The sequence below is a fragment of the Vicia villosa genome, linkage group LG5 (genome assembly GCF_029867415.1).
Source record: "Vicia villosa cultivar HV-30 ecotype Madison, WI linkage group LG5, Vvil1.0, whole genome shotgun sequence".
NCBI classification, from domain to species: domain Eukaryota; kingdom Viridiplantae; phylum Streptophyta; class Magnoliopsida; order Fabales; family Fabaceae; genus Vicia; species Vicia villosa.
Window position 1 is genome coordinate 119171127 of NC_081184.1, and position 27321 is coordinate 119198447.

The following is a 27321-nucleotide window of genomic DNA, read 5'->3' on the forward strand; positions in this document are numbered from 1 at the left end:
GAATCAATTTTGAAAAAAAATTTCATTCAAATCAACGCTCTTTACCACATAATCAAGCACACACTAAAATCAAGATGCTCTTTTTCATTATATGAAATTGCCAACTAGTTTACAACCGGAGACGTGTGCAAAATATGTTAGTTAAACTAACTATTGAAAGTGTGTGAATAAATAATTAGGGAGTTTTTTTTTTTTACACAATAAATTAGGGAGTTAAAAGTTCTAGTTTATGTTTTAAAAAATTTAGAGTTGAACACTTTGTAAATGAAAAGTAAGTATTTGAGTCCTTGCATTGCATTCATATGAACTCGATTTTATTATTTATTCCTGTGTGAATAAATAATTAGGGAGTTTTTTTTTTTTTACACAATGAATTAGGGAGTTAAAAGTTCTAGTTTATTTTTTAAAAAATTTAGAGTTGAACACTTTGTAAATGAAAAGTAAGTATTTGAGTCCTTGTATTGCATTCATATGAACTCGATTTTATTATTTATTCCTCTACTATCTTTTCTAAATTGATTACATATTTTATGATTTTCAATTAAAATATCACTCGTAATATGTTTTCTTTTCCATGATTTTTGTTGGAAGTCGGGCTGGGTGACGAAAAATACGAAAAATATCAGGTGATACGACAAAACTTTTATATGAATGATTATGTGTACGCAAGACATATATCGTGCCACACTTTACTAGTTTAATATTGGACCCTAAAACATTTGTTGTGTTATGTAGGATGGACGAATTTCTTCAAGATCACTCGTGTACCTCAACATGATATGTAGAGTGTACATTAATCATCATTATGGTCATTCTGTTACAAACAACGTTTGAACAACAATAAAAATAGTCTCAATACGTTAGTGTTATCCCACTTCACAATAAAATTAGACTACATATTATTTAAGAACATTATTCTTCTTTTTAAAGGTATCTCATGATTAAGTCATACTTAATGTTTTATCAAATAAACTAACTATTGTAGACACTTTATTACTTTAGAAAAAGAAACATAATAATAAAAGTATTACTATTATTATTAATAGATAAATCGATACAAATATTAAATTTTAATAAAATTATCAGCCTCTAAAATTTACACCAATATTAACACACGCTTGCTTGTGCCCTCCACAATTAAGCAACCATTCCACTCATTTTTTATTCGATTGTCCACTTCATAAATGTCACTTGATCTAAGTCATCCATCATAGACCAATATTGGGCTTTTGCTACAAATAAATAGCTTCCCTCAACTTTCTAATTACACTAAACTAGGAGGCAATTCAAATTTCTCTCTTTTGCTCGACCCATTTTTGAGTTTTTTCCCACTTTTTCATCTCTTTCTTTTTTTCCTTTTTAAATAATTTATTTTTAGAGTGATTTTTGTACCATGTTTGATGGTGCAATTTTGTAACAGATCATATAGTGTCGTGGAATACCAATAGTATATAACTGAGTTGTTTTAAGTTAGAGACTTCGTAGTTGATAGTCTGTTTGTACTTTTTTATACGGTGCCACAAAACTTCTTAATGAAAACTACCTGGTATGTGACTTAACTCAATTGTCTCTTTAGTAAGAAAAACCCTTTTACCATAAGAATATATATATATATATATATATATATATATATATATATATATATATATATATATATATATATATATATATATATATATATATATATATATATATATATATATATATAAATGTGTGTGTGTAAGTGTTTTGAGTTGGCTAGAGGCCCAAATGACTAAATTTCAATTTGTCTCAGATCCACTTCACTTGATCTAAGGTATAAAATCGGTTCACACGCAAAAAGCAAGGTATAATCTTTATTTTTCACTACACTCATCTTGAATTTTAAAGTGGCTTGGACGTTGGAGTGCTAACCATGTAGGTCCACCCCGCGCCACCGTGACGGAGATTAGCACCACAATTTCAAGATTATCAGTTCTTCAAATACATCCATATCTAGTTCTTAAACGGGAGAGTGGTGCCGTTTATGAGAATCGACTTCTGATTCCTATGATTTTCACAATTTTAGATTCAATCTCCAATTTACCAGTTCGTAAACTCCTCAGATCATTTATTCAAGAATGTTCAGAAATGAACATGGAGATATGCCGCAATCAATCCAATCAATCATTGTTTATAACTATGATTGTTCGAAGTTCAAGATTTCTAATTCCCTCAAAAACTCCGTAAAGAAATAGAAGAAAGGATCTTAGGTTTAGATCTGGATCCGCACCAAGTAAGGCCAGGGAAAAGAAATCCTTTAAAGGATCTTCCAGTCTGAAAAAAGCGAGTGGTGGCTAGCAACAGGTTAAATCATGTATGTCGGAAAATAAGGTGAAAATTCTCGTGTTTGAAGTAGATGACCTCTTTGCATGGAATGCCACGGAGGAGATGCGTAGGAAACTTGCACGTTTGAGTATGGAGGGCTCAACGATTCAATGGTTCAATCTTTTGATGGAGACTAAGGATGAGTTGTCTTGGGAGAAGTTAAAAAAGGCGATGATCGCAAGATATGGAACGAAGATATTGTAGAATACATTTGAAGAAGATATATCCTTCCCTCTCTCCCTTTCCCACTATATATCTAACTCCTCATGTCATACCCATGTTCATATTTTTATCTCTCTCTCTCTCTTTATGATATATTTAAATCCTCATTCCATACCCATGATATCTTCCCATTCAGACATGTTTCTTCCCTTATAATGTTTTCTACTGTAACCTCCCCACACATTGAGCCTATTCCTCTCATTAACCAATGATTGGCCCAAATCTTCTCTCACATTCTTATCAAGCAAAGAGTCTGGAGAATTTTGTTGAAGCGTTTGAATTGCTATCATCACATGTAGGGAGTTTTCTAGAGAAGCAATACCTAAGTTATTTCATGAGTGGGCTAAAACCCCATATACAAAGAAGAGTACAAACGTTTAACCCACAGATTTGGATGTAGATGATAAGGATATATAAGGATGTTGAGGAAGAATTGATAGGTGAAGAAGATAACGATGGAATAAATTATGTTAAAGGAAAACTTACAGGCATCGACATTGTTGTGCTCGTTGATAAAGGAGCGAGCCACAATTTTATTTCACCAGAACTTGCTATTGCACTAGGGCTAACAGTGATAGAGACAACAAAAAAGGGAACAAGGTTAGGTGATGGGCATAAGGTGTTCACTTAAGGAGTTTTTCAGGGGATCAAAATCAATATGGCATCCCTCATTTTTGCGGTGGATGTGTTGGTATTGGGACTTAGAAGGTTGGATTTAGTGTTTGGTATATCATGGCCAAGTACAATGGGGAGGTAATGATGGACTGGAATAAACATTTCTATGAAATTTATGCATCAAGGAAAAATGGTGAGGTTGTAGAGCAAGGGAGCTTATAGCACAACATAGTGTTTTCTAAACACTTTTTTTTAGGAGAAATAGACAAGGGAGGGTTAGAAGTGGTGTTGGACACATAAGGAGGATCAAGTAGAGAAATAAGGTGATAAAAACAAGGGATAAAGTCACTATTGTTGGATCAATTTTCTACAGTTTTTCAAGAAAAAAAACTAGCTACCTCCAATCAAAAATCAAGTCCATCGTATTAAACTGTATCCGGAACAAGGCCCCATAAATGTGAGACCTTATAGATATCCTCGACATTAGAAAGAAGAAATCGAAAGATGAGTTATGAGATGTTAGATAATGGGATTATCCGCCCTGGCATGAGTGCTTTTTTAAGTCCGCTTATATTGGTCAAGAAAAAGGATTCTTCATGGAGAATGTGTGTGGATTACAGGGCTCTCAACAAAGTCACCATTTTTTACAAATATCCTATTCCGATAGTAGATGAGCTATTGGATGAGCTCTTTGGGGAAACAATTTTCTCTAAGGTTGATCTCAAATTAGGTTACCATCAGATTCGAGTGCACGGGGCAGATGTGCACATGACAACTTTTCGAACACACAGCGGACACTATGAGTACCTCGTTATGTCATTCGGTTTGATGAATGATCCAACCACATTTCAAGCAACGATGAATGATTTGTTCAGTCCTTTTCTTAGGAGGTTTGTTCTTGTATTCTTTGATGACATTTTAGTTTATAGTAAAAATGAAAAAGAGCATCAAATCCGCCTTAGTAAAGTGCTATCAATTTAGCTGAAAATTGTTTTGCAGTTTTTAGACGCTAGACTACTATCTAGAGGAGGTGAATAGATCCCACTAAAAATTTTGTTCGCTTTTTAAATTTGTTTTCAAAGATGGCTTACGGAAGCACTTCGGGATCGACTTGCGTCTATTTCGAACGCTATTGGTAGAATCGGATATGCGACTAAACCTTTAATAAATGTGTGAGATACTAAAGATGAAAAGTATCTTAAATTAATTGGTTTTGAAATATAGTCGTTTGAACAATTAAACACTCGAGCACCTACTTCCAATGAAATATAATTGACATAATCAATTTGTCGAACACTTGTTGTGCAAATGTTATTTTGCACAATCAATTTCACAAATAGTTGGTATGTAATTGATTGGAAGCCAATTGTATCTAAGTGTTATTGATTGTGAAATCCAATTGCAATTAACAAGTGCAATTCTCTACACAAAAATAGTTTTGTATCACAATTTAAACACTTAGAATTATTAGCAATTAATCAATTGTATACCAATATCAATATCAAGTAATGGATATATAAGGAGATAGGAACACAAAGATTTGTTTAGGCAGTTCACTGACCGTCCTCGCTACAATTACGTCTGCCCCCAATTCGAAACAGAAATCGAGACAATTTTTATTTCTTTGCAAATGTTTTTACCAGAGAAGTTAAAGCAATAAACAGACAAACTCAGTTTTGATGTTGATTCTTTATCTTCTCTCCCCTTGATCTTAAGCAAGATCATGTCACCCAACAATGTTGAATAAATCCTCTAGTTACCGTTACTCCCTTGACCGAACCCACCGTTCTTCAAGGATTTCACTCGGTTGAATTGCAATTGCAAATTGTTTTCACCCAAGAACTTTGGTTGATCCTCCGTCTACCATTACTCCCTTGACCGGACCCACCGTTCTTCAAGGCTTTCACTCGGCTGAATCGAATCCAAAGCTTCTCGTTCAAAACCCCCCAAATCACTTTGATCTTGGAGGACAAAACCCCAGTGGTTTTATTCAATGAAACCCCTAAAATTCTTCACTCAATCAGAATGTACAAATTCCTAACCTTGGACGTTATCACTCTCAATCTATGATGTCTCAACAAGAATTATTATGTGTAATTGATGAATTAACAAGAGTAAGAATGAAGATGAGAATAATGTTTGTCTCTTTCAGGTTTCAAAGTTGTGTCGACTTAGATGCATGAATGTATTTATGTGTGTGTGTGTGTGTGTGAAAGAAAGATAGCAAAATGTGGAAAATTCATGCACAAAAATGCCCAAAAATATGCGATGTGTCGACCTCCAACACCCTGTTCATCGACCTCTACAATGCAGTAAGGTCTGCAGGCAGTCATGTAGTTCATGCGTCGACCTCTGGGTCACTATGCGTCGACTAACACAATGCAGTGAGGTCTGGAGGTGGCTTGCACAATATGCGTCGACCTCTGGTACTTCATGCATCGACTTACATAGTGTTATGCGTCGACCTACATGTTGTGTGCGTCGACCTATGCCTGGCAAAGGTGTTTTTCATGGAGTTTTTCTTTTCTTGCTCAGTGGAGGTCGACCTCCAAGAGCTATGCATCGACCTATGGTATGCTTTTTCACTAAAACCATGTTTTTTACTTATGAAACTTATTCACATGCATATGAAGAAAGTTTAGAATGATTATGGAGATGTTTTCATTCATGAGCACACCTTAGGCTAAGTGGATAATGTCCAATACATTCTACTTCTAAATACTTAGTTTTGACATTGAAGGATAGAAAAACACTTAGAAAGGGGGGGTTTGAATAAGTGTAGCTTTAAAAACTTGACAGATAAAAATAAATTGCACAGTTATTTTTATCCTGGTTCGTTGTTAACTAAACTACTCCAGTCCACCCCCGCAGAGATGATTTACCTCAACTGAGGATTTAATCCACTAATCGCACGGATTACAATGGTTCTCCACTTAGTCAGCAACTAAGTCTTCCAGAGTCTTTTGATCACACACTGATCACTCCAGGAACAACTGCTTAGATACCCTCTAAGACTTTCTAGAGTATTCTGATCCACACGATCACTCTAGTTACAACCTGCTTAGATAACCTCTAAGACTTCCTAGAGTATTCTGATCCACACGATCACTCTAGTTCCTTACAACTTAATGTAATCAATTCTAAGAGTATTACAATTGCTTCTTAAAAGCTATAATCACAAACTGTGATATTTCTCTTAACGTTTAAGCTTAATCTCACTAATATATTACAACAGCAATGTAGTGAGCTTTGATGAAGATGAAGATTCTGAGTTTTGAGTAGAACAGAGTTTCAGCAAGTTAATAGGAGTTGTTTTGTTCAGAACCGTTAACCTTGCTTCTCATCAGAACTTCATATTTATAGGCGTTGGAGAAGATGACCGTTGAGTGCATTTAATGCTTTGCGTGTTCCGTACAGCATCGCATTTAATGTTATACGCTTTTGTCAACTACCTCGAGCCTTGTTCACGCTGTGTCTACTGACGTTGCCTATAGTAGCTTTTAACGTTCCTTTTGTCAGTCAGCGTAGCTTGCCACTTGTACTTCCTTCTGATCTGATGTTTGTAAATACAACGTTTGAATATCATCAGAGTCAAACAGCTTGGTGCAAAGCATCTTCTGATCTTCTGACCTTGAAGTGCTTCTGAGCGTGATACCATCAGAACTTCAGTGCTTCTGATCTCATGTTCTTCTGATGCTTCCATAGACCCATGTTCTGATTCTGCTTCGACCATCTTCTGATGTCTTGCCAGACCATGTTCTGATGTTGCATGCTGAACCCTTTGAGACAAAGCTTCTGAGCGCTGAATTATGCGTACTCTTTATATATTTCCTGAAAAGGAAATTGCATTGGATTAGAGTACCATATTATCTTAAGCAAAATTCATATTATTGTTATCATCAAAACTAAGATAATTGATCAGAACAAATCTTGTTCTAACAATCTCCCCCTTTTTGATGATGACAAAAACATATATAAATGATATGAATTTGCGATCAGAAAGAGCAGACGGCAAAAGACAAATTACACAACTATAGCATAAGCATATGAATATGTCTCCCCCTGAGATTAACAATCTCCCCCTGAAATAAATACTCGAAGAACTTTAATAAAAGACTTCCCTGATTATTTCGGTAGAGACGATCACATAAGCTTCTGTCTTTAGAGAATTCATAGCTTCTGACTTCTGCTTCCATTGGACAGCTTCAGAACTAGAATTTCTTTAGATCCTTAGAATACTCACAGCTTCTGATTCCTGCTTCCATCTAGGACAGCTTCAGAACTTGAATTTCTTTGATCTTCAGAACATTCACAGCTTCTGATTTCTGCTTCCATTTAGGACAGCTTCAGAACTTGAATTTCTTTGATCTTCAGAACATTCACAGCTTCTGATTTCTGCTTCCATTTAGGACAGCTTCAGAACTTGAGTTTTCTGGATTTTTAGAACATTCACAGCTTCTGATTTCTGCTTCCCTCGGATAGCTTCAGAGCTTGAATTTCTACCAACCTCACTTCATGCTAGATTTGTATCAGAACATTGTTGAATGTACCAGAGCATCATCAGAGCATCTCTACATCCTGAAATGTTACAGAACAAAAACTAAACGACAAAAGTCAGCATGAACGAGTCAGAACATAAAATGTATATTAGAACACATGATATGTATCAGAGCCATATAGGCTAAAATAATGTATCAGAGCAAATAGAATTTTGTCAAAGCAAATAGACAAATATGGATCAAATTCTATTATCAGTGCTTCTGATTCATTCTTCTTTCTTGCTTCTGATTTCTGAAGCTTGACAGCACTCAGCTTGCTTCAGTTTCCATGAGCTTATTCTTTTTACAGAATAACACTTCTTATGGTTTTGCTTCTGGTGTTTGCTTTGAAGATTCTCTTCACTTCTTTATACCTGCAAAACACTTAAACCATATAGAACTTGCAGTTCTTGTTAGTAAAAGCAACTGATTAAATCAAATCATTTATCACATATTTCTCCCCCTTTTTGTCATATCATCAAAAAGCAAAAAAGATTCAGAGACACACAAAACGAAACACACGGAGGAAGAAGATGATTTCATTGAAGTTCAAACAGCAGGTACAGAAGTACATGAAGATAAGTAAGATCAGATGCACAAAGACAGATGCAACGAAAAGAAAGAAACAACATAGACTCAATCTAAGATGGCCCTAGCCTTGACAAGATCTTGGCCAGCATCTCTTGAACCTCATTGTTGTGTCCATCTTGCCTCACCATGAAAGCTCTATACTCAGCATTGAGTGAGCTTTGCTCATCCTGTCTCTTCTGAATTTCTTCCAGAGTCCTTGCAAGACGAGAAGGTTCATCAGAAGAAGCTTCACCGCTTTCAACCACAGGAATAGCAACTTGATCTGTAGCTTCCATGGATAGATCATTTGCAGGGATTTCCTCAACAGGATCTGATTCAGCAACATGATCTTCAGCATCTGCTTCTTGCATAGAAGCATCTCCATATTCTGCAGCAGGAATTTCCGAGTCTCCATTCTCAAGTGCCTGAAGAATGGCAGCTAGATTCCTGGGAGCAGAAGGACCTTCAACTTCTGGTGGGTCAACAACTTCTGGAATGACCAAGCTTGGATCTTTCTCAGAAGGGTTTTCCCTCAGATAGTCAAAGAGAGTCTTGAAGTCTCCGAGCAGAACAGGATAATCAGGAATAAAGATAACAATATCCCTGCATGGATTTTCTTCCATTTCAGCAGCCAGTCTTAATTGTTCCATTTCATCCAAGAAGGGCTTCTCTTCCAACAGATGTCTGCCTTTGAGACTAGCGAACCAGAAGTCTTCATAATTCCTCAGAATTCCACGAGGTCGTGGGGCAGCAGCTACACAGGCTTCCTGAAGTTCTAAAAACAGAGCATCTGATTCTCTGCGAAAGATCCTCCAAAAGTTCCGCATAGCAACATCATTCAATCCAGAACTTTCAGCAATTCTGAGAGTATCAAGGATACTTCTGAGATTCCTCTTTATGTTTTCAAAAACTACACCAATAGGGTATACAGGGCGGAATTTTATTTGGGTTTTTGAAAAGGCAGGGTTGGAAGTGAAGTACGGATGAGGTTCTCTATCCAACCTATAAGAAGATTCTGCTTCAATATCAGAATCTAACACTACCACTTCAGCTTCAGGACGAGGCTTGGGAGTGTAGTTGCAATCACGGAGCAGCTGCTCATGTGATGCAGAGGTTGGAAGGGGAGAATCACAAAGATTGTCTTGAGAGGTGGAGGGAGTACGTTCAAGGGTGGCATTGAGAGAAGGTTGAGATGGAAAGAGAGTTTGAAGGGGTGGAATATCCAGAACAGGATTTATGGTAGGTGGAGAGGAAGGAATGGTTATAGGAGAAGATGGAGGTGTAAGAACATGGACAAAGACAGGTGATTCTGATGTGGCTTTTTCTGGTTCAGGTGTAGGGACAACCTCTATTGGTGCAACTTCTGAACGAACAGCAGGAACAGAATCAGGTTCAGAAATGCATATACCTTTGGAACCTCTCAGAAAAGCTTTGGCCACATCCTCAGTCTTCTTCTGCTTCTTACTCTTCGGCTCTTCAATAATCTTTGCTTTGCCGCTAGCGATTTCTTTCCTTCTGACATATGCCAGAACTTCTGGTTGATTCTTAGCCTCTTGAGAGACATTTTCTTCATCAGATTCTTGAAGAATCATCTTCCTTTTTCTTGTTTTCTTCTTCTCAACAGCTTCTTTCCCTTTCTTCTCAAACTCATCAGAGACAGACTTAGCAACCTTTGCAATGACCTCTTTAGAAGCATCTTGTTTCTTAGAGACAGCAGAAGGATAATCGTGCTTTCTTTTAGTCCTTTCTTCCTTCTTCTTATTTATTTTCATTGGAGCACCCTTCTCTTGATTTTTGAGATATTTATTTTCTTCTTGTGATAACAGATACCTAGTTTTGACTACAGGTACCTCACAGTTGAAGAAAGTTTCAAACTCAGCAAGAACAGGTGCTCTTCTGATTCTTGTATCAGTAAGAGGTTGAGGAGTCTTACTGATAGTCTTAATTACTTTCATCTTCTTCAAAGTGAATGCATTCAGACAAGCCCCAGATGTGACAGCAAGGTCTTTCACAATACCTTCAGATTCCAAGCTTTCAACAATCTTTGAATGCACCAAAAGATTTGAAATAATCCTTCCAAAAGGAATGATTGTTCCACCTTTTTCTCTGAAAGCGTTTATGGAATCCTTTACTGCTTTCCACAAGTGGTTGAAGATGATGTAGATCGCATCAACCTTCTTCCCAGTGGCAATGCAATAAAGAATATACTTTTGCTCATTACTGATGAAATCCGAAGCATGTGTTGCTTTCCTATGGTAGAAACACCCAAGAATGATCTTTGTCCAGATTTTGTAGATATCTCTCAAATCCTTGACGTGTTTTGTTTTCTTGACATTTGGATAGAGAGTGGATAGAACATCTTCCCAAACTGCCCTTTGATCAATCTCAAAAGCCCCTTCAGGGTTTTTCAGATCAAACATCACTCTTAGGATGTTTTCAGTAATAACAACAAACTTTCCATGGACGAAGGAAAGTATTGATTTTGGAGCAACCACAGCATGTGCCCAGAATTCCTTGACAAGATCCGGATAAACTGGGCCAACGAACTCAGCGAACAACGAGGTCCATCCTTGAAAGATGATGTCTTCTTTAAGATGAAATCCATGTTCTTCAAGGTTGTCAAAATCAACAATAAGTTCACATATAACTTCTAATTTGTCCTTGGGAATAGAGCATGCAACAACAGGAGTAAGTTGCAAAATTTCTTCTTGGAGATGGTGAGGAACAGATGTACCAACATTTTGGGATGAGAAGGCAGCCATGGATGCAGAATGAACAAAAACGAACAGGAGAAGAGAGCTGGGTTTTTGATTAGGGTTTTAGAAAACGGCTAAGAACTTTTCAAACGAGAGAATGCAAGAAGAAAGAGAGGCAAGGGAGCGAAAAAGATGTATGATATGATTTGAAAAGAATATAAGGAGACGAATATAAAATAGAAAATGAAAAAGAATAAATAAACAAGATGAATAGTTTCAGAATCAAAAGAAATCATTTTCATTAAATGACGAGTGACGTGAGGAGAGAGATCGTGGTAAAAGAAATGATTTAAAACAGTTACCTAGGTCGGCGTCTTTTCAACTGCACGCTTCGTACTGACCGTAGAGACACGTGTTCATCATTAGATAATGGATGACAGGTGTGAAATATTCAATAGGCTTTACGCCTTCTGATCACTGCTTCTAAATTGATCAAGTTTCTCTTCTGGAGACACTCCTTCTGAAGTGTGCTGATATAAATCTGAATGATCTTCTGATCCATTACTTCTGATATACACAGCTTCTGGAGATTCACTTCTTTGTTCAGCAGCTTCTGATAAGACAAAACTGTATCTGCAGAAATTCTTGAGCTGCTTTGTTTCATCAGAAACAAGTTTATCATCAAACCAGATATTTATTGATTCGTCCATAATCAATGTTTCAATATTGTATATTCTGTAACATTTAGAGCCTTAAGAATAATCAGGAACGAAACATCATTGCTTTAGAAACAAACATAACAGATGGTTCCAGGACTAATAAACTTCCTTTTCTGATCTCCTACAAACATAGTTTCTTCAACAGATTTAAGTACCAGAACTTGGAAGACAGTCTTTCTTCCCTTCAAGTGTTGAGACCAACTTGAGTCCAGGTGACATGTCATGTTGACTTTTATCTTCTTTGTCGCCAAGAGAATCTGCAAAAGAAATAGTCTTTTTCTTTGGTACCCACATTTTCTTGGGTCCTTTCTTGTTAGTTCTCCTCAAGTTCTGATTGACCTTGGGTTTAACATTGTAAGCAATAGGAGGAACAGCATGATAATTTTTAATGTGAGTTTCATGATATTTCCTAGGCTGTGTCACATGCTTTTTGGTGTGTGTTATGTGAAAACTTTGAGCATGTGAAGTGTGCCTAATATCATGGGAGTGGCCATACTTGAACTGATCATACAATGGCTTGTATGTGAATTTCATTTCATCAACAGGTTCAAGTTTGTATGGGGTTTCACCCTCAAAACCAATGCCGACTCTTTTGTTTCCAGATACAACATATATCATAGAAGCTAGCTGACTTCTGCCAATACTTCTAGATAAGAACTTCCTGAAACTTAAATCATATTCTTTCAGAATATGGTTTAGACTAGGAGTGGATTTTTCTGAATCAGAAGGAGATCCAACATTATTGGATAATTTTAAAAGTTTTTCTTTTAATTCAGAATTTTCCAACTCAAGCTTCTTTGTTTCAAATTCAAATAGCTTTTTCAGCTTTTTGTATTTGAGACTAATCTGAGACTTGAATTCCAGAAGTTCTATTAGACCGGAAACTAACTCATCTCTAGTAAGTTCAGAAAATACCTCTTCAGAATCTGATTCTGATGTAGATTCTGATCCGTCATCTTCTGTCGCCATCAGCGCACAGTTAGCCTGCTCATCTTCAGAGTCTGAATCATCTTCTGACTCATCCCAGGTTGCCATAAGACCTTTCTTCTTATGAAACTTCTTCTTGGGATTTTCCTTCTGAAGCTTTGGACATTCATTCTTGAAGTGTCCAGGCTCATTGCATTCATAGCACATGACCTTCTTCTTGTCAAATCTTCTGTCATCAGAAGATTCTCCACGTTCAAATTTCTTTGAACTTCTGACGCCTCTAAACTTCCTTTGCTTGTTCTTCCAGAGTTGATTTAGCCTTCTGGAGATCAAGGACAGTTCATCTTCTTCTTCAGATTCTGATTCTTCAGGATCTTCTTCTCTAGCCTGAAAAGCGTTAGTGCATTTCTTGATATTGGATTTTAATGCAATAGACTTACCTTTCTTTTGAGGCTCATTTGCGTCCAGCTCTATTTCATGACTCCTCAAGGCACTGATAAGCTCTTCCAGAGAAACTTCATTCAGATTCTTTGCAATCTTGAATGCAGTCACCATAGGACCCCATCTTCTGAGTAAGCTTCTGATGATCTTCTTTACATGATCAGCCTTGGTGTATCCCTTGTCAAGAACTCTCAATCCAGCAGTAAGAGTTTGAAATCTTGAAAACATCTTTTCAATGTCTTCATCATCCTCCATCTTGAAGGCTTCATACTTCTGGATTAAAGCGAGAGCTTTAGTCTCCTTGACTTGAGCATTTCCTTCATGAGTCATTTTCAAGGACTCATATATGTCATAGGCCGTTTCCCTGTTAGATATCTTCTCATACTCAGCATGAGAGATAGCATTCAGCAAAACAGTTCTGCATTTATGATGATTCCTGAAAAGCTTCTTCTGATCATCATTCATTTCTTGCCTTGTCAGCTTTACGCCACTGGCATTTACTGGATGTTTGTAACCATCCATCAGAAGATCCCATAGATCACCATCTAGACCAAGAAAGTAACTTTCCAGTTTATCTTTCCAGTATTCAAAGTTTTCACCATCAAATACCGGGGGTCTAGTATAACCATTGTTACCGTTGTGTTGCTCAGCAGAGCCAGATGTAGATGCAGGTGTAGACTTTCCAGTTTCATCAGCCATCTTTTACTGAAGCGTTTTTCTCTTCCTGAATCTTTTCTAAACACGGTTAAGTGCTTGCACCTTAGAACCGGCGCTCTGATGCCAATTGAAGGATAGAAAAACACTTAGGAAGGGGGGGTTTGAATAAGTGTAGCTTTAAAAACTTGACAGATAAAAATAAATTGCACAGTTATTTTTATCCTGGTTCGTTGTTAACTAAACTACTCCAGTCCACCCCCGCATAGATGATTTACCTCAACTGAGGATTTAATCCACTAATCGCACGGATTACAATGGTTCTCCACTTAGTCAGCAACTAAGTCTTCCAGAGTCTTCTGATCACACACTGATCACTCCAGGAACAACTGCTTAGATACCCTCTAAGACTTTCTAGAGTATTCTGATCCACACGATCACTCTAGTTACAACCTGCTTAGATAACCTCTAAGACTTCCTAGAGTATTCTGATCCACACGATCACTCTAGTTCCTTACAACTTAATGTAATCAATTCTAAGAGTATTACAATTGCTTCTTAAAAGCTATAATCACAAACTGTGATATTTCTCTTAACGTTTAAGCTTAATCTCACTAATATATTACAACAGCAATGTAGTGAGCTTTGATGAAGATGAAGATTCTGAGTTTTGAGTAGAACAGAGTTTCAGCAAGTTAATAGGAGTTGTTTTGTTCAGAATCGTTAACCTTGCTTCTCATCAGAACTTCATATTTATAGGCGTTGGAGAAGATGACCGTTGAGTGCATTTAATGCTTTGCGTGTTCCGTACAGCATCGCATTTAATGTTATACGCTTTTGTCAACTACCTCGAGCCTTGTTCACGCTGTGTCTACTGACGTTGCCTATAGTAGCTTTTAACGTTCCTTTTGTCAGTCAGCGTAGCTTGCCACTTGTACTTCCTTCTGATCTGATGTTTGTAAATACAACGTTTGAATATCATCAGAGTCAAACAGCTTGGTGCAAAGCATCTTCTGATCTTCTGACCTTGAAGTGCTTCTGAGCGTGATACCATCAGAACTTCAGTGCTTCTGATCTCATGTTCTTCTGATGCTTCCATAGACCCATGTTCTGATTCTGCTTCGACCATCTTCTGATGTCTTGCCAGACCATGTTCTGATGTTGCATGCTGAACCCTTTGAGACAAAGCTTCTGAGCGCTGAAGTATGCGTACTCTTTATATATTTCCTGAAAAGGAAATTGCATTGGATTAGAGTACCATATTATCTTAAGCAAAATTCATATTATTGTTATCATCAAAACTAAGATAATTGATCAGAACAAATCTTGTTCTAACAGACATCACTCAAAATAAACTTCTTGAGGTATGCACTCGTAGTAGCCAACAATGTAAAATGTAAGTTTGGATGTAGGGAGGTTGATTACTTAGGCCATGTGATCTCCGGTACGGAGCAGTTATGGACCTTGAAAAAATTCAATGCATTTTGGATTGGCCTGTCCCTAAGTCGGTTAAAGGAGTTTGTGGATTTTTGGGGTTAACTAGATACTATCAGAAGTTCATTAAGGATTATGGCAAGATTGCTAAACCTTTAACTAAGTTGACAAAAAAAAGACATTTTTTATGGGGAAATGATCCAAGAAGCCTTCAGTCATTTTAAGTTAATTATGACCACAGCTCCGGTTTTAGCTTTTCCTAATCTTTCCTTGCTCAATGAAGTGGAATGCGATGTTGCAGATACGGGAATCGGATCAGTTTTAATGCAAAAACGGCAGCCCATCGCATTCTTTAGCAAAGCAATGTTAGATGGTAATCTTCCAAAGTCAATCTATAAGAAGGAGCTAATGGCGCTAGTACTAGCTATTCAGCATTTGAAACACTATATGATGGGTAAGCAATTTATGGTTTACGCAGATCACAAGAGTCTGAAACAATTTCTACAACAACTAATTTCCTCCACTAATCGAAAATGTTGGCTAGCCAAATTGTTAGGATACTAATTTGAAGTACATTACAAACCCAACATGGAGAATAAGGCGGCAGATGCACTATCTAGGTGTTATGAAGAAGGGGAATTGGAAGCCATGGTATCTTACCCAACATGGCTGGATGGACTTCAATTAATTCAACAGGTTCAACAAGATGATGCCCTTAATAAAATTGTGACTGAAGTGGAGAAAAATCCAGATTCTAAACCTGGTTTTTCTGTCCAAAACAGAGTTTTGTTTACCAAGGACGTCTGGTCCTTTCTCCAAATTCCCTCTCGATCCCATTATTGTTGCAGGAATTTTATACCACTCCGTTGAGAGGACACTCGGGGTTTCTGCGTACTTATGGGCGATTGGCAGCAAATCTCTATTAGGTAGGAATGCAAAAAACATTAGAGAACTTTGTGCGATTGTTTGTTAGATGTCAATGACTAAAGTATGTTGCGGCCACTCCTAGAGGACTTTTGCAACCCTTGCATATCCCCAATGTTGTATGGGAAGATACTTCATTAGATTTCATCGCATGGCTTTCGAAATCTAAGGGTTATCAAGTTGTTTTGGTGGTTGTGGATAGACTATCCAAATACAACATTTTCATGTTGATGAAGCACCCATACACCGCTAAGTCAATTGCTGGAATCTTTACTAATGAGATTATGCACCTCCAAGGGGTTTCCAATTCTATCATTAGTAGGGATGTCAACTTGCCTCCGTTAGCGGGGATCCCCGTGGGGATTCCCCATTTGGGGCTCCAAAGACGGGGAATTTCCCCCCCACGGGGACGGGGATGGGGAACAAAGTCTCCCCGAAGGACTTCGGGGACGGGGGTGGCGTAAATATCCCCCGCCCCGTGGAGTCCCCGTCCCGCATAAAATAGCCAAATGTCCTTAATTTATTTTATATATATATATATATATATATATATATATATATATATATATATATATATATATATATATATATATATATATATATAATTTTAAATTATTATGTAAGTCTATTTGTCATTTCATATAATTAATCTTATACACAAATTTAAAATATATATGCATTGTTAGTAAAAGAGTGAGATCTAAATGATTATTTCAAGTTTATTTTAAGTTTGAAATTTTGATGGTCATGACACTCAATATTATAGATTAAATATTGTTAAAACAATATTATTTATCGTAAAGCAATAATTTATAAATTTCTCGTGGTTACTTTTTGAAGTTTTTACTGTTAATTTGGTTTAAAAAAATAATAATCATGTCTATGGATCTCCGCATGGGGATCCGTGGGGACCCGCGGGGATCCGCGGGGACGGGGATGGGGGACAAAATCCCCCCGTAGCGGGGACCCGAAGCGGGGATGGGGAATAGATTCGATGGCGGGGATTATGATGGGAATGTATCCCCCGGCCCCGCCCCGCCCCATTGACATCCCTAATCATTAGTGATAGGGATTCCTTGTTTGTCAACAATTTTTTGAAAATAACTGTTTAAAATGCAGGGAACACAACTAAAAATGAGCTTTGCTTATCATCCGGAAATCGATGGGCAAATAGAGGTAATCAATAGGTGTTTGGAAAGTTATTTGCGTTGTTTTGCATATGAACAGCCCAAGTCATGAGTGTATTGGGTACCGTGGGAGGAGTATTGGTGCAACACCATATTTCACATTTCCATTGGCCAAACACCATTTGAGGTGGTATATGGGAGAAAACCTCCTAATATTTTGTTATTTTTGAGCAAACAAAACCAAGATGGTTGCAGTCGCACTAGAGTTGAGTGAGACAGATGAAGCGCTTAACCAACTCAAACTCTATTTGTTGAAATCCCAACAACAAATAAAAATGTATGCAGACAAGAAGCGTCGTGATCTACACTTCAAGGTGGGAGAATGAGTTTTTTTTTAAGCTGCGACTACATAGGAAACATTCAGTTGTTAAAAGGATAAAGTAGGAGTTAGCTGTCAGGTTCTATGGTCCATTTTAAATTATTAATAAGTTGGGGGAGACCACATACAAACTAAAGTTATCCTGTCAGTAAAAAATCCACTCGATTTTCCATGTCACAATTGAATCTATGGTCTATTTCAAATTATTAATAAGTTGGAGGAGGCCACATAATAACTACAGATATCCGATCAGTAAAAAATCCACCCGATTTTTCATGTCACAATTGAATAGGGCTGTTGGGAATTATCAGATTCAAGGGGCACTGCCTAAAAAAGCTGAAAATTCAAATAGATAAAGAAAATAATCCCCGTTAACCAAAGTTTAATACGTTTAATACAGTGGAAGAATAAGTCAGTCGAGTCACATGGGAGGATGATGTTTATATGAGCGGCCAATTTTCAGAAATAAGCCTTGAGGACATGGCAGTGATTATAAAACGTGGTGTGATTATAGTGTGGTATTGATAGGAATGTGAGGGTAGATTTAGGCCAGTCATTGGCTAATGAGGGGACTAGGCCTAATGTGTGGAAATTTTACAGTAGGAAACGTTACAAGGGAAGAAACATGGTTGTATTGGCAAAAATCATGGGTTTGGCATGAGGAGTTAAATACATGGTGTGAAAGGGAAAGAGGGAAAAATATGAACATGGGTATAGTGGGTAAGGGAGAGAGGGAAGGATATAACTTCTTTTATAGATCAAGTGAAGCTTTGCAGCTTTGAGGGCTGATAGAATGTCTTTCTGTCAGATTAGTTTATTTCCACTTCTGTATTTGTTCTTGAGAATTACTCACTGATTTTGTAAATCTTTAAAACACATGAAGCTACAATTGAATCAACTCCAGTTTGTCTTCACTGTATATATTAAAAGATACTAGTGATTATCTAAACATTTTGAAATCCAACTTGCAAAATAGGGCCCTTAACCCCTTTGATCATATGGCTCTATTTTACTTTGTTCTTTGACCCTTTGTCTGAATTCTCTCAGATATGCAAAAACAAAATAAATAGTAAAATGAACATTATGTAACAAAAATTGTGCCACTTCTCAAAAGTTCTATCCTTCCTAACTCACATTCCTGTTAGTTTTTTCTTAAAAAAAGCTCAAACTCATTGGAAGGGGAAAAAGTAAAATTTCTTTAAAGCTACAACAGAAAAGGCAGGTCGTCATCATTCAGCCACAATTCCTCGCGCTCTCTCAAACTAATTAACATGGTGTTACATCTCTAGTCATGTTTGGCTGAAGAACTTGAGGAAAACTATTCATCTACTTCTTCTTCTTTGATTTGCTGGAAAGAGACTGAGTATATGCAGTTCCCTGGGTGACAACACAAGGTAAAGAAAGTGAATTCATTTCAGATGTCGGGTTTTTGTGGTAGGTTTATCCAGGAAAAAATGGAAATGACATCAAACAAGTATCTTAAGAAAATACCTGTAGCCATTCGTCTGTCGAAGCATCTATAGACCTGGTTCCAACTTCAACTTTGGGAGCTCTCTTTGATTTCTGACCAAATATTCACGAGCAAACATGAGAATATCACAAAGTTCAAGAAAATATTGAATTCTAGGATTTTCATTAAAATTGAAATTTGGATCAATTATTATACATGGGTAAGAACAGACAATTAAACACATGAAGTGAGCCCAAAGCTGGGGTGTTAACCAGGACCAAATTAAAGGTGAGGAGTTTAGGGCCTTTTTGTAATTGGTATCAGAAAACATTTTCTATTTTGGTTCTATGTTTTCACTCTATTTTCTGTTTCCAAATATTTAGGGCCTCTTTGTAATTGGTATCAGAAAACATTAGCTATTTTGGTTCTATGTTTTCACTCTATTTTCTGTTTCCAAATATTTAGGGCCTCTTTGTAATTGGTATCAGAGTGAGCTATTTTCTCAAGTTAGCAATTCAAACACATGAAGAGAGCACAGAGCTGGAGCCTTAACCAGGACCAAAATCACCAAATTAAAGGTGAGCAATTTGGGACCTTGTACAAATAATGTTTTCATTGTTTCTGTAAAAATATTTGAATATAGGGAGTAAATTGAAAACGATGGGGCAGTTTAGTTGTGTGAAGAGAATACTAGAAATGAAAACAAAGAGTTTTCATAAATCAAACAAACCATTATGTAAAAATTAGCAAATTCTAAATGCAAAGGAGGTCCAGTGATAGCATATTATCTGAAAAGATAAAGATTATAGTACCTTAGATAGGTTTTGTACTTGACCCTGAATCCATAGCCCCAGGAGGACAAGGAGGGCAGCTCCAAGAGTAACAAGAAAAACAGATTCGATGCTAAGAAACCCACCCGATTCAACAACTTCAATAGTTCCATTAAAGAAGGTGCTTTGGTATGGATGCTCATCTATCTCATAGATAATAGTGCCAACAAGATCAAAACTTCCAGGCTGCATACGGAATAATCATTACGCATAATGAGATCAAAAGTATATAAGTACACGCTTATGTTTCACTCATTCAGAAACTAAAAGAAGCGGTGTACAAAGTGATGGTGATACCTGCAAGAATTTGCTGACTGCAAATATGTATGGGAAAGTGGCTTGCGCTGAGGCTGGTACAGAACCATTGTTGAAAACCTGCAACAACAAAAAACTTATATTTATATTTTATGTTATTTGTCCAATGTCATCTGCTGAATCAGAATTGGTGATTCTAAAACCTAGTCTATCAAGAGAACAAAAAAAAACTTCAAATTCTAGACTTTATACACAAACTCTTTCTAGCAGGATTGGAAATTCCCTTTTCATATAAATGGCTTTCATCAATTTGATCATTAGAAGTTTAATATTGCTTAAAAGGTAACAAGCATAAATATTTTTTCACACAAATAAATAGCCAAGTTTAATTTGGGATTTTCAGTAATCAATTTCTACCTGAGCAGTAAGATTTTGGACAAGAAGACGATGATCAACAGGAAGGTGAATACTGGCCTTGATTGCAACAACATTCAAGCTGGACTCGCCTGTTTTCAGCCCAAAAATAAAAAACAAAATCAGCTAGACTACAGGTGAAGGAGCCCCTCATTTTCCTCTCGGATCCCACACTCCTCAAACACCGGTAAGAAAATAATGTAACACAAAGAAAGGAATGAAATATGAAACCTAAACAATGACAGCAAAAATTTTAAGAAACTCAAAAGAGTAAAACTACAACACGTATCCAATCTGATTGAATTACCATCATTTTTTAAACCAACTAGCAGCTCGGTCTCTTCTCCAGCTGTAACCACTGCATCACATTCACATAAACAAACAAAATCAACCCACTATCCATCACAAAAAACAAAATCAAAACACATTTCATAAACTACACAAAACAATCCTTACATTTCGCAATATTTTTCGGAAACACACTTATCGTATCAATCCCCGGAGCAGCAGAAAAGGTACCAACACTATCAAAGTCTTGAGCATCATCACCAACAATTCCAATATCACTTTCAGTAGTCTCAACAGCTTCACCTGAATCCGACTGACACCTAACAACTACCAAATAACAACAACCACATTCAATAATCATCATGCATATAACCATAAAAACATACTCATCAGCTATTTGCAAGATCCAATAGTGCAAAACTAAAATAATACATAATCCAAAATCCAAAATCGCAATCACGTCAACATGAAATTAAGATTAAAATAAAACCAATTTTTGACACAAATATAAAATATAAACCAGATCAAAGCTCAAAAGCATGCAAAATTGAAACAATTGTGACACCGCAAAAGTCCGCAAAAGTAATCGTAACATGCATGGAATGAAGAATGGAAACAGATCTAGATCTGGAATGCGGAGAAGCGAACCTGGAGAAGCGATGAGGAGAAGAGCGAGAGAGAAAATCCAAATGGTGTTGAAGGAAGCCATGGTTGTGTGTTGCGATTTTCTCAAATGAAACGTGTGAGGGAATTTTTCAACGATGAAATAAACCAGATTTGTAATGGGGTTGTTGTTCGTCTTAAAACGACGTCGTTTTGGTTTATGTCAGTAATGTCGTATTTTGAATCCTTCTATATGCTTAGATGTCTGATTTGTCCGTTTTTCATTGGTCGTTTTTACGTGGTGCTTTGAAAGTGTGACTCTTTTATCCTACTCATCATAAATTCGTAAACTAATTATTTTTTATTTAAAAACTTAATTATAAATTAATAAATTAAAATTTTGTTGGTTTTTTTTAAAAAGTCTTTAAGCGACCTAATATCTCGCCTAAGTAATTAAATTTATTGAATATATCTCCTAAGTAATTAAATTTAGAGAAAAGGGGTGATGCACTGACAACCAATTACCACCCATGTATCTAATTAAACCATTTTTTTATTTAAAAAAAACTTAATGACATGGCACCTTTATGATTTTCTATTGGATGACAGTGTAAAGTTATTTTACACTGTCAGTGCACTACCTTGTCAGTGTTAAATTTATAAATAAAACAATTTTGATTAAAAAATAATTATTTTTAATATGAGCTAGTGTGTGTTATTCGGCCAACATGTTCTTTAACAATTAACACACATTTTTTAATATGAGCTACAGTTAGGGATGTCAATTGCATCTGTTAATGGGGATCTCTGTAGGGAATATCTGTGCGGAGATCCGAAGTTGGAGATTTTTTTCCCCGTGGGGATGGGGATGGAGGGAAAAGTTCCCCCGATAACACTTTGGGGCGGAGATTGGGAAAGTATCCTCCGTCCCCGTGGATTTCCCGACTCCGAAGATATATGTTAATTTATATATTATATAATTATATAATTTTACAATGTATTAGAAAATGAATAGTCATTAGAAGTTATAGATTTGTCACACATAATCAACCACTTGCGCTGGACGACATCGATATTGTGGTAGTAAATTAGTGGAAGCACGGTAGCAAAAAGTTATGTTACTATTTATTTATTTTTACATAAAAGATATTAGCACCATCAAGTTCTTTTGCTTTTTTTATTTATTATTGATGCAAGATGTATTTTGATTTTTTTTATAAAATTAAGATGCAAATATATGTGTTTTAAAAAATACAGAAAAAAAATAACAAAATACTAGTGTCATAGTTTTGATCAAAAAGTGTAGAAATTTTCTTAAGATTCGATCTCCGTGGATATCCGTGGGGATCTGTGGGGATGGAGGGAAATATTCCCCCGTGGCGGGGATTGGGGATGGGGATGGGGACTAAATTTGGGGACGGGGCAGAGAGTGGAGAAGCATCCTCCGAACAATATCTGCCCCGTTGACATCCCTAGCTACAGTGTTAAAAATACAAATGAGTGATTTGAATAGTGTGGGCTAAAATAAATTTGGTGGATAAATAAATTTAGTGGATCGAAGTGAATTTTAAATAGGGAATTTTTAATGCACCGTATGTATTACTAATACATCTCGTGAAAAATCAAAAATATTTTTTGTTCTGAGCTCGACCGACGTCAGGAACGGTCCAATCCATACCTACTCCGGGATGGCCCAATGATCTTGGCCCAATCACTCAAGGGCAGAAAGGTCGGCACCTCCCCGACCCGATGCCAAGGTCGCTCCTCCGTCCACGACCAGGGACGACTCATGCTTCAGTAGTCGAACATTTGACTCCTCGAATACCGCTCATAGCTCTTTCGTGTCGACCAGGAGCATCCTTCTGCTCGCCAACGGCTAGTTCTGAGCAACTTTCCAGGATTTCTAGATTTGCTCCTATAATCTTGGCAGTCACGCATTTTAGGCCTAAATCCACGATTCAGTCCAAAACACTGACCATTGGCCATGCGCTGGGGGTATTATATAAACTCTCTCCCTCGAAAGAGTCAGGTAACACAATTTCAAAATCCTAAACACTAAATCGTATTTGCGCTCCTACTTACTTGATCTTCGGAGTACCTTGTAGGTACACTCACTTCTCTCTATCGTCAACATTGTGCAAGACGTTTGTGGCCCTCTCTGGTTCTGATCCTCAGGTCATTACAGTGATTCCGTCCGTGGGAATTCCTTTGTTATCCATGTCTTCTCCTTCCTTATAAATGTAGATCAAAAGTAACTTTCATCACTCATATTATGGCCAATCTTGACGACGACCACAGTGTCCATTCCACGATCATCTCTCTCGAGCACAAGACGGACGTCGGCTTCGTCAACCCATTCATTGAGGACATTGTTCCTCAAAGAAAGGACAGTGAAATTGCGTCTCCTTCCCCAACAGACACTCTTAATCTGTCCGTCCAGGATGCGAAAACGGACAGACTCAAGAAAGTGCTTTCGAATCATTGCAGCAACCTTCTTCGTCGACAAATACAGACACTATCCTCACAGCCCTCTTTGAGGCCATCAACATACAAGACCAACACTCTTATCCTCCAACAGAACGAAAGGATAAGAGCGTTGAAACAAGCACACTCTTCAAGATACCCTCCTCAGGGACACCAAAGGCAATCCCGAAGTCCCTCTCCTTGCAAGCACTATGACCGAGGGGAGCTCGAGTGACCAGTAGTCAAGAAGCAATGTCGCGAGTCTCTCAGACAGAATCCATCCTCCCCGGCTACACATAAGAACAGAGAAAATTCCCGATCATTTGACAGGAAAGTTCCCCAAAGTACGTCCAGAAATTTCTTCCCCCAGCAAGACCGAAGGCACCGAGGGTCACCTGCCCGCTCGCCCAGCCATAGCGACGACAATGAGCCCCGAGGCCCATTGTCCCAAGAAATTCTCTTCACCAGACTCCCCAAAGGCCTGGAGAAACCTCTCCCTTTGGGTACGTATGATGGGACCACATATCCCGACGAGCATCTTGAGAATATAAACGCATTGCTCGACTACTGAGGCATTCGAGGCGCGATCAAATGCAAATTGTTCTGCACAAATTTGAGAAAGGGAGCGATGACTTGTCATAAGAGTCTCCCTAACGATTTCATAACATCGTGGAGGCAACTGGGGAGCATCTTCTCCAGATACTTCACGACTTCCAGGGGCCACCCAAAGTCAGAGGCGTCCCAAGAAGCAACAAAAGTTTTTGGAAATATTTATCCGGGAATTTATCGTGTCCACAGAGATTAGTGCTACTGAATCGCCGTTCGACGGATTCTTAGTTCTTGAGTTTGGGTTCAATGGGTTTTAAGTAAGAAGGAAAAATATAACATATGAACACAAAAGAATTCATTCTTGATAGAGAATAGCTTATCTGGTTTGAATCTAAACTACTCCTCACAAACTTAGATTTATCACTCCGCCGTACTCAATCTACAATACTCATCAGAATCACCACATATCCCTCACATCAATGTCCATTTCTGCAACACCAACGGGAATTCAACTATATTGCTCTTTCGACGATGTCTCAACCGATCGAACAACATAGAGACATTAAACTCAGATATTATGTGGATGTCAACCCCAATCTTATGTCTAGAATCAAAAGCTAACAGATATCCCCCTAATCAAGATTTGTGATGTCTATTTCTACAACAACACAAATCCAAAGCATTTAAGCAAAAAGATTAGAAAACACCGATTAAGATTTGTAAAGCAAACTTTATACAACTAGTAGAAAAAGCAACAAACATCCATGGGTTTATAGTAATTTACATACAAACTCACCAAAAGAGAAATACAAAGAGAAGAGAAGAAGAGGAACCAAACATTTCTTGGTTTGTCAACACCAATCGATGAGAAATTCGACCTCCGATCATCCGATTACAAGCTCCAATGGTGTTTCCAAGCTAAATCTACCCAAAAATGACCTAAGATGAGTTGGGGTTCAAAAATACCCAAAACATAACCTAAAAAATTTTATTTCGGCCTATTTATGCAATTTTGAGTTTTTTCCAACGCGCGTCGCGCGTAGGAGCGCACATCGCGCCCAAACTGCTGACTTGAAAAAACAGCTTTTAGTAAAAAAAAGGCGTAACTTGAGAACCGTAACTCCGATTTGTGCCCGGTTCGAAGCGTTGGAAAGCTTATTCAATTTCCTATCTAACAATGAATAAATGGCCGTCAAATTTATGATTTTTATCATCCTTATTTTGAGCCTTAACCACCGAATGAATTGATTCCGTCGCTCAAAATCGCGCGTTTGAAGCCGTGTCTTCGCCAAGTTATTGCTCATGCTCCAAATACGCCTCAATACCCACAAAATGAATAGAAAACTATCAAAAAGTATAAAAGTATATGAAAATACATCTATTCACAAAGTATACGTATTTATACACAAAATGAGGTATTATTCGAACGGTATTAACAAAATGTATTGATAAGTGCAACAAAATATATATACAAAATAAGTACATTTTGGCACTTAACACCTTCATCAACAGGTTCAATAAATAGGCCGTCCAAGTCTCTACAACAGACGATATGAAGAAGTACTTGCTCAAACGCGGCCTTCGCCCCGTGCAGTGATTTTTCCAAAGCAATCGGCATAGAGAGTCCTTCTTCCCTAGACGCTCTCCTCCTCAACGCCTAAGCGTATATCCAATACGAAGAGAAAGAGGCAGCCAATACAGCATGCGACGCTCGACATTAGGAGAACACCAAATCGACAAAACCCGACGACCTGTCGGCATCCCGTCGAGGGGGAAACAGAAAGAAAGAAGACAAAAGCCGCAACCCTCGAGACTACAAAGGGCCGCTTGACCGTTTTCACGACTATACCCTCTTGCCCGTCTCAAGGGAGAAAATCATGTCCAACTGCATCAATGCCGAGTTTAAACAGGAAAGAGTACGTTTTCCTCGACATACCCCGACCAAACCAAATATAGACAAGACGAAGTATTTTCGGTTCCATAGGAGCCACGAGAATAACACCAAAAGATTGCGTCCATTTGAAGGACGCCATAGAAATACTTATCAAAGACGACCACTTGAATCAGTACACGAAGAAGAAAGAAGATGGTCGTCCAAAGGCCCAAGAAACAACGAGTATTGAGGATAAGACTCCTGACGCGGGCGGATCCATGTCCGTCACCCTCAGCATCACACATCCCGAAGACTTCTTAATCCCCGATCAGATGTCATTTCCTACCTACTTGGTTACGCACAACCCTTGGGAAAACTTCCCTTCTGCCATGGTAATCTCTAGGGGTGGAGGAGGCAAGATGACACTCTACTCAGTAAAGATAAAGTTTGAGGAGTTAATCACCTCGACCTCGGCTGAGAAATCTACCCTCGACGTGATCTAGGGAACTTCCACTCCAATAACTTTCTACAAAAAAGAACTCCTGGGCGATTTGCCCAACGCAACCATTATGTTGCTCGTTCATGCTCATATGGCCAACTTTGACGTACGATGCATATTGGTCGACTAAGGAAGTTCGTTAGACATCGTGTATTCACAAATCTACTCGACACTCCAGCTAGAAGAAACCCATTTGACGCCTTGCGTAGGCTCTAACCTACAAGGCTTCAACGGGGCCGTCACCATACCTTGGGGCTTCGTCGAACTCATAGTGACATTCTGCGGCAGAAACGACCAGGGCCATCATAGTCCAATTCCTGGTAATTGATTGCCATTCCTTATACGAGTGTATCCTTGGAAGACCGGACCTCGTCGAGCTCGTGGCTGTACCATCCACGGTCCACCTCAAAATGAAGTATCACACGTTTAAGGGCCTCGTGGCCACCCTCCACAGAGACATTGAAGCCGCACGAAGGTGTTTTGAAACATCCTCCAAGGGTCTGAA

At 37.8% G+C, this 27321-nt stretch overlaps 2 protein-coding genes across 2 annotated transcripts in view; both read right to left on the reverse strand.

Moving 5' to 3' along the window:
* LOC131602227 (transcription factor bHLH95-like) overlaps positions 1-27321 on the reverse strand; it is a 67375-nt gene that overhangs the window by 33858 nt on the left and 6196 nt on the right. The window lies entirely within an intron of this gene.
* LOC131602228 (translocon-associated protein subunit alpha-like) lies at positions 18656-21638 on the reverse strand. Its single transcript, XM_058874277.1, has 8 exons — positions 21478-21638; positions 20998-21156; positions 20849-20899; positions 20545-20633; positions 20170-20247; positions 19855-20058; positions 19084-19155; positions 18656-18969 (listed from the first exon to the last, which is right to left on the reverse strand). Exons 1-8 carry the CDS (start codon positions 21536-21538, stop codon positions 18919-18921), a joined length of 765 nt encoding a protein of 254 aa, XP_058730260.1. The 5' UTR covers positions 21539-21638; the 3' UTR covers positions 18656-18918.

Coding starts and splice junctions, on each gene's coding strand:
- LOC131602228 (XM_058874277.1), bottom strand. CDS start 21,538: ATGGCTTCCTTCAACACCATTTGGATTTTCTCTCTCGCTCTTCTCCTC. Junction 20,248..20,544: donor TCCAAAATCTTACTGCTCAG/GTAGAAATTGAT, acceptor TTGTTGTTGCAG/GTTTTCAACAATGGTTCTGT. Junction 20,059..20,169: donor CAGTCAGCAAATTCTTGCAG/GTATCACCATCA, acceptor TTCCGTATGCAG/CCTGGAAGTTTTGATCTTGT.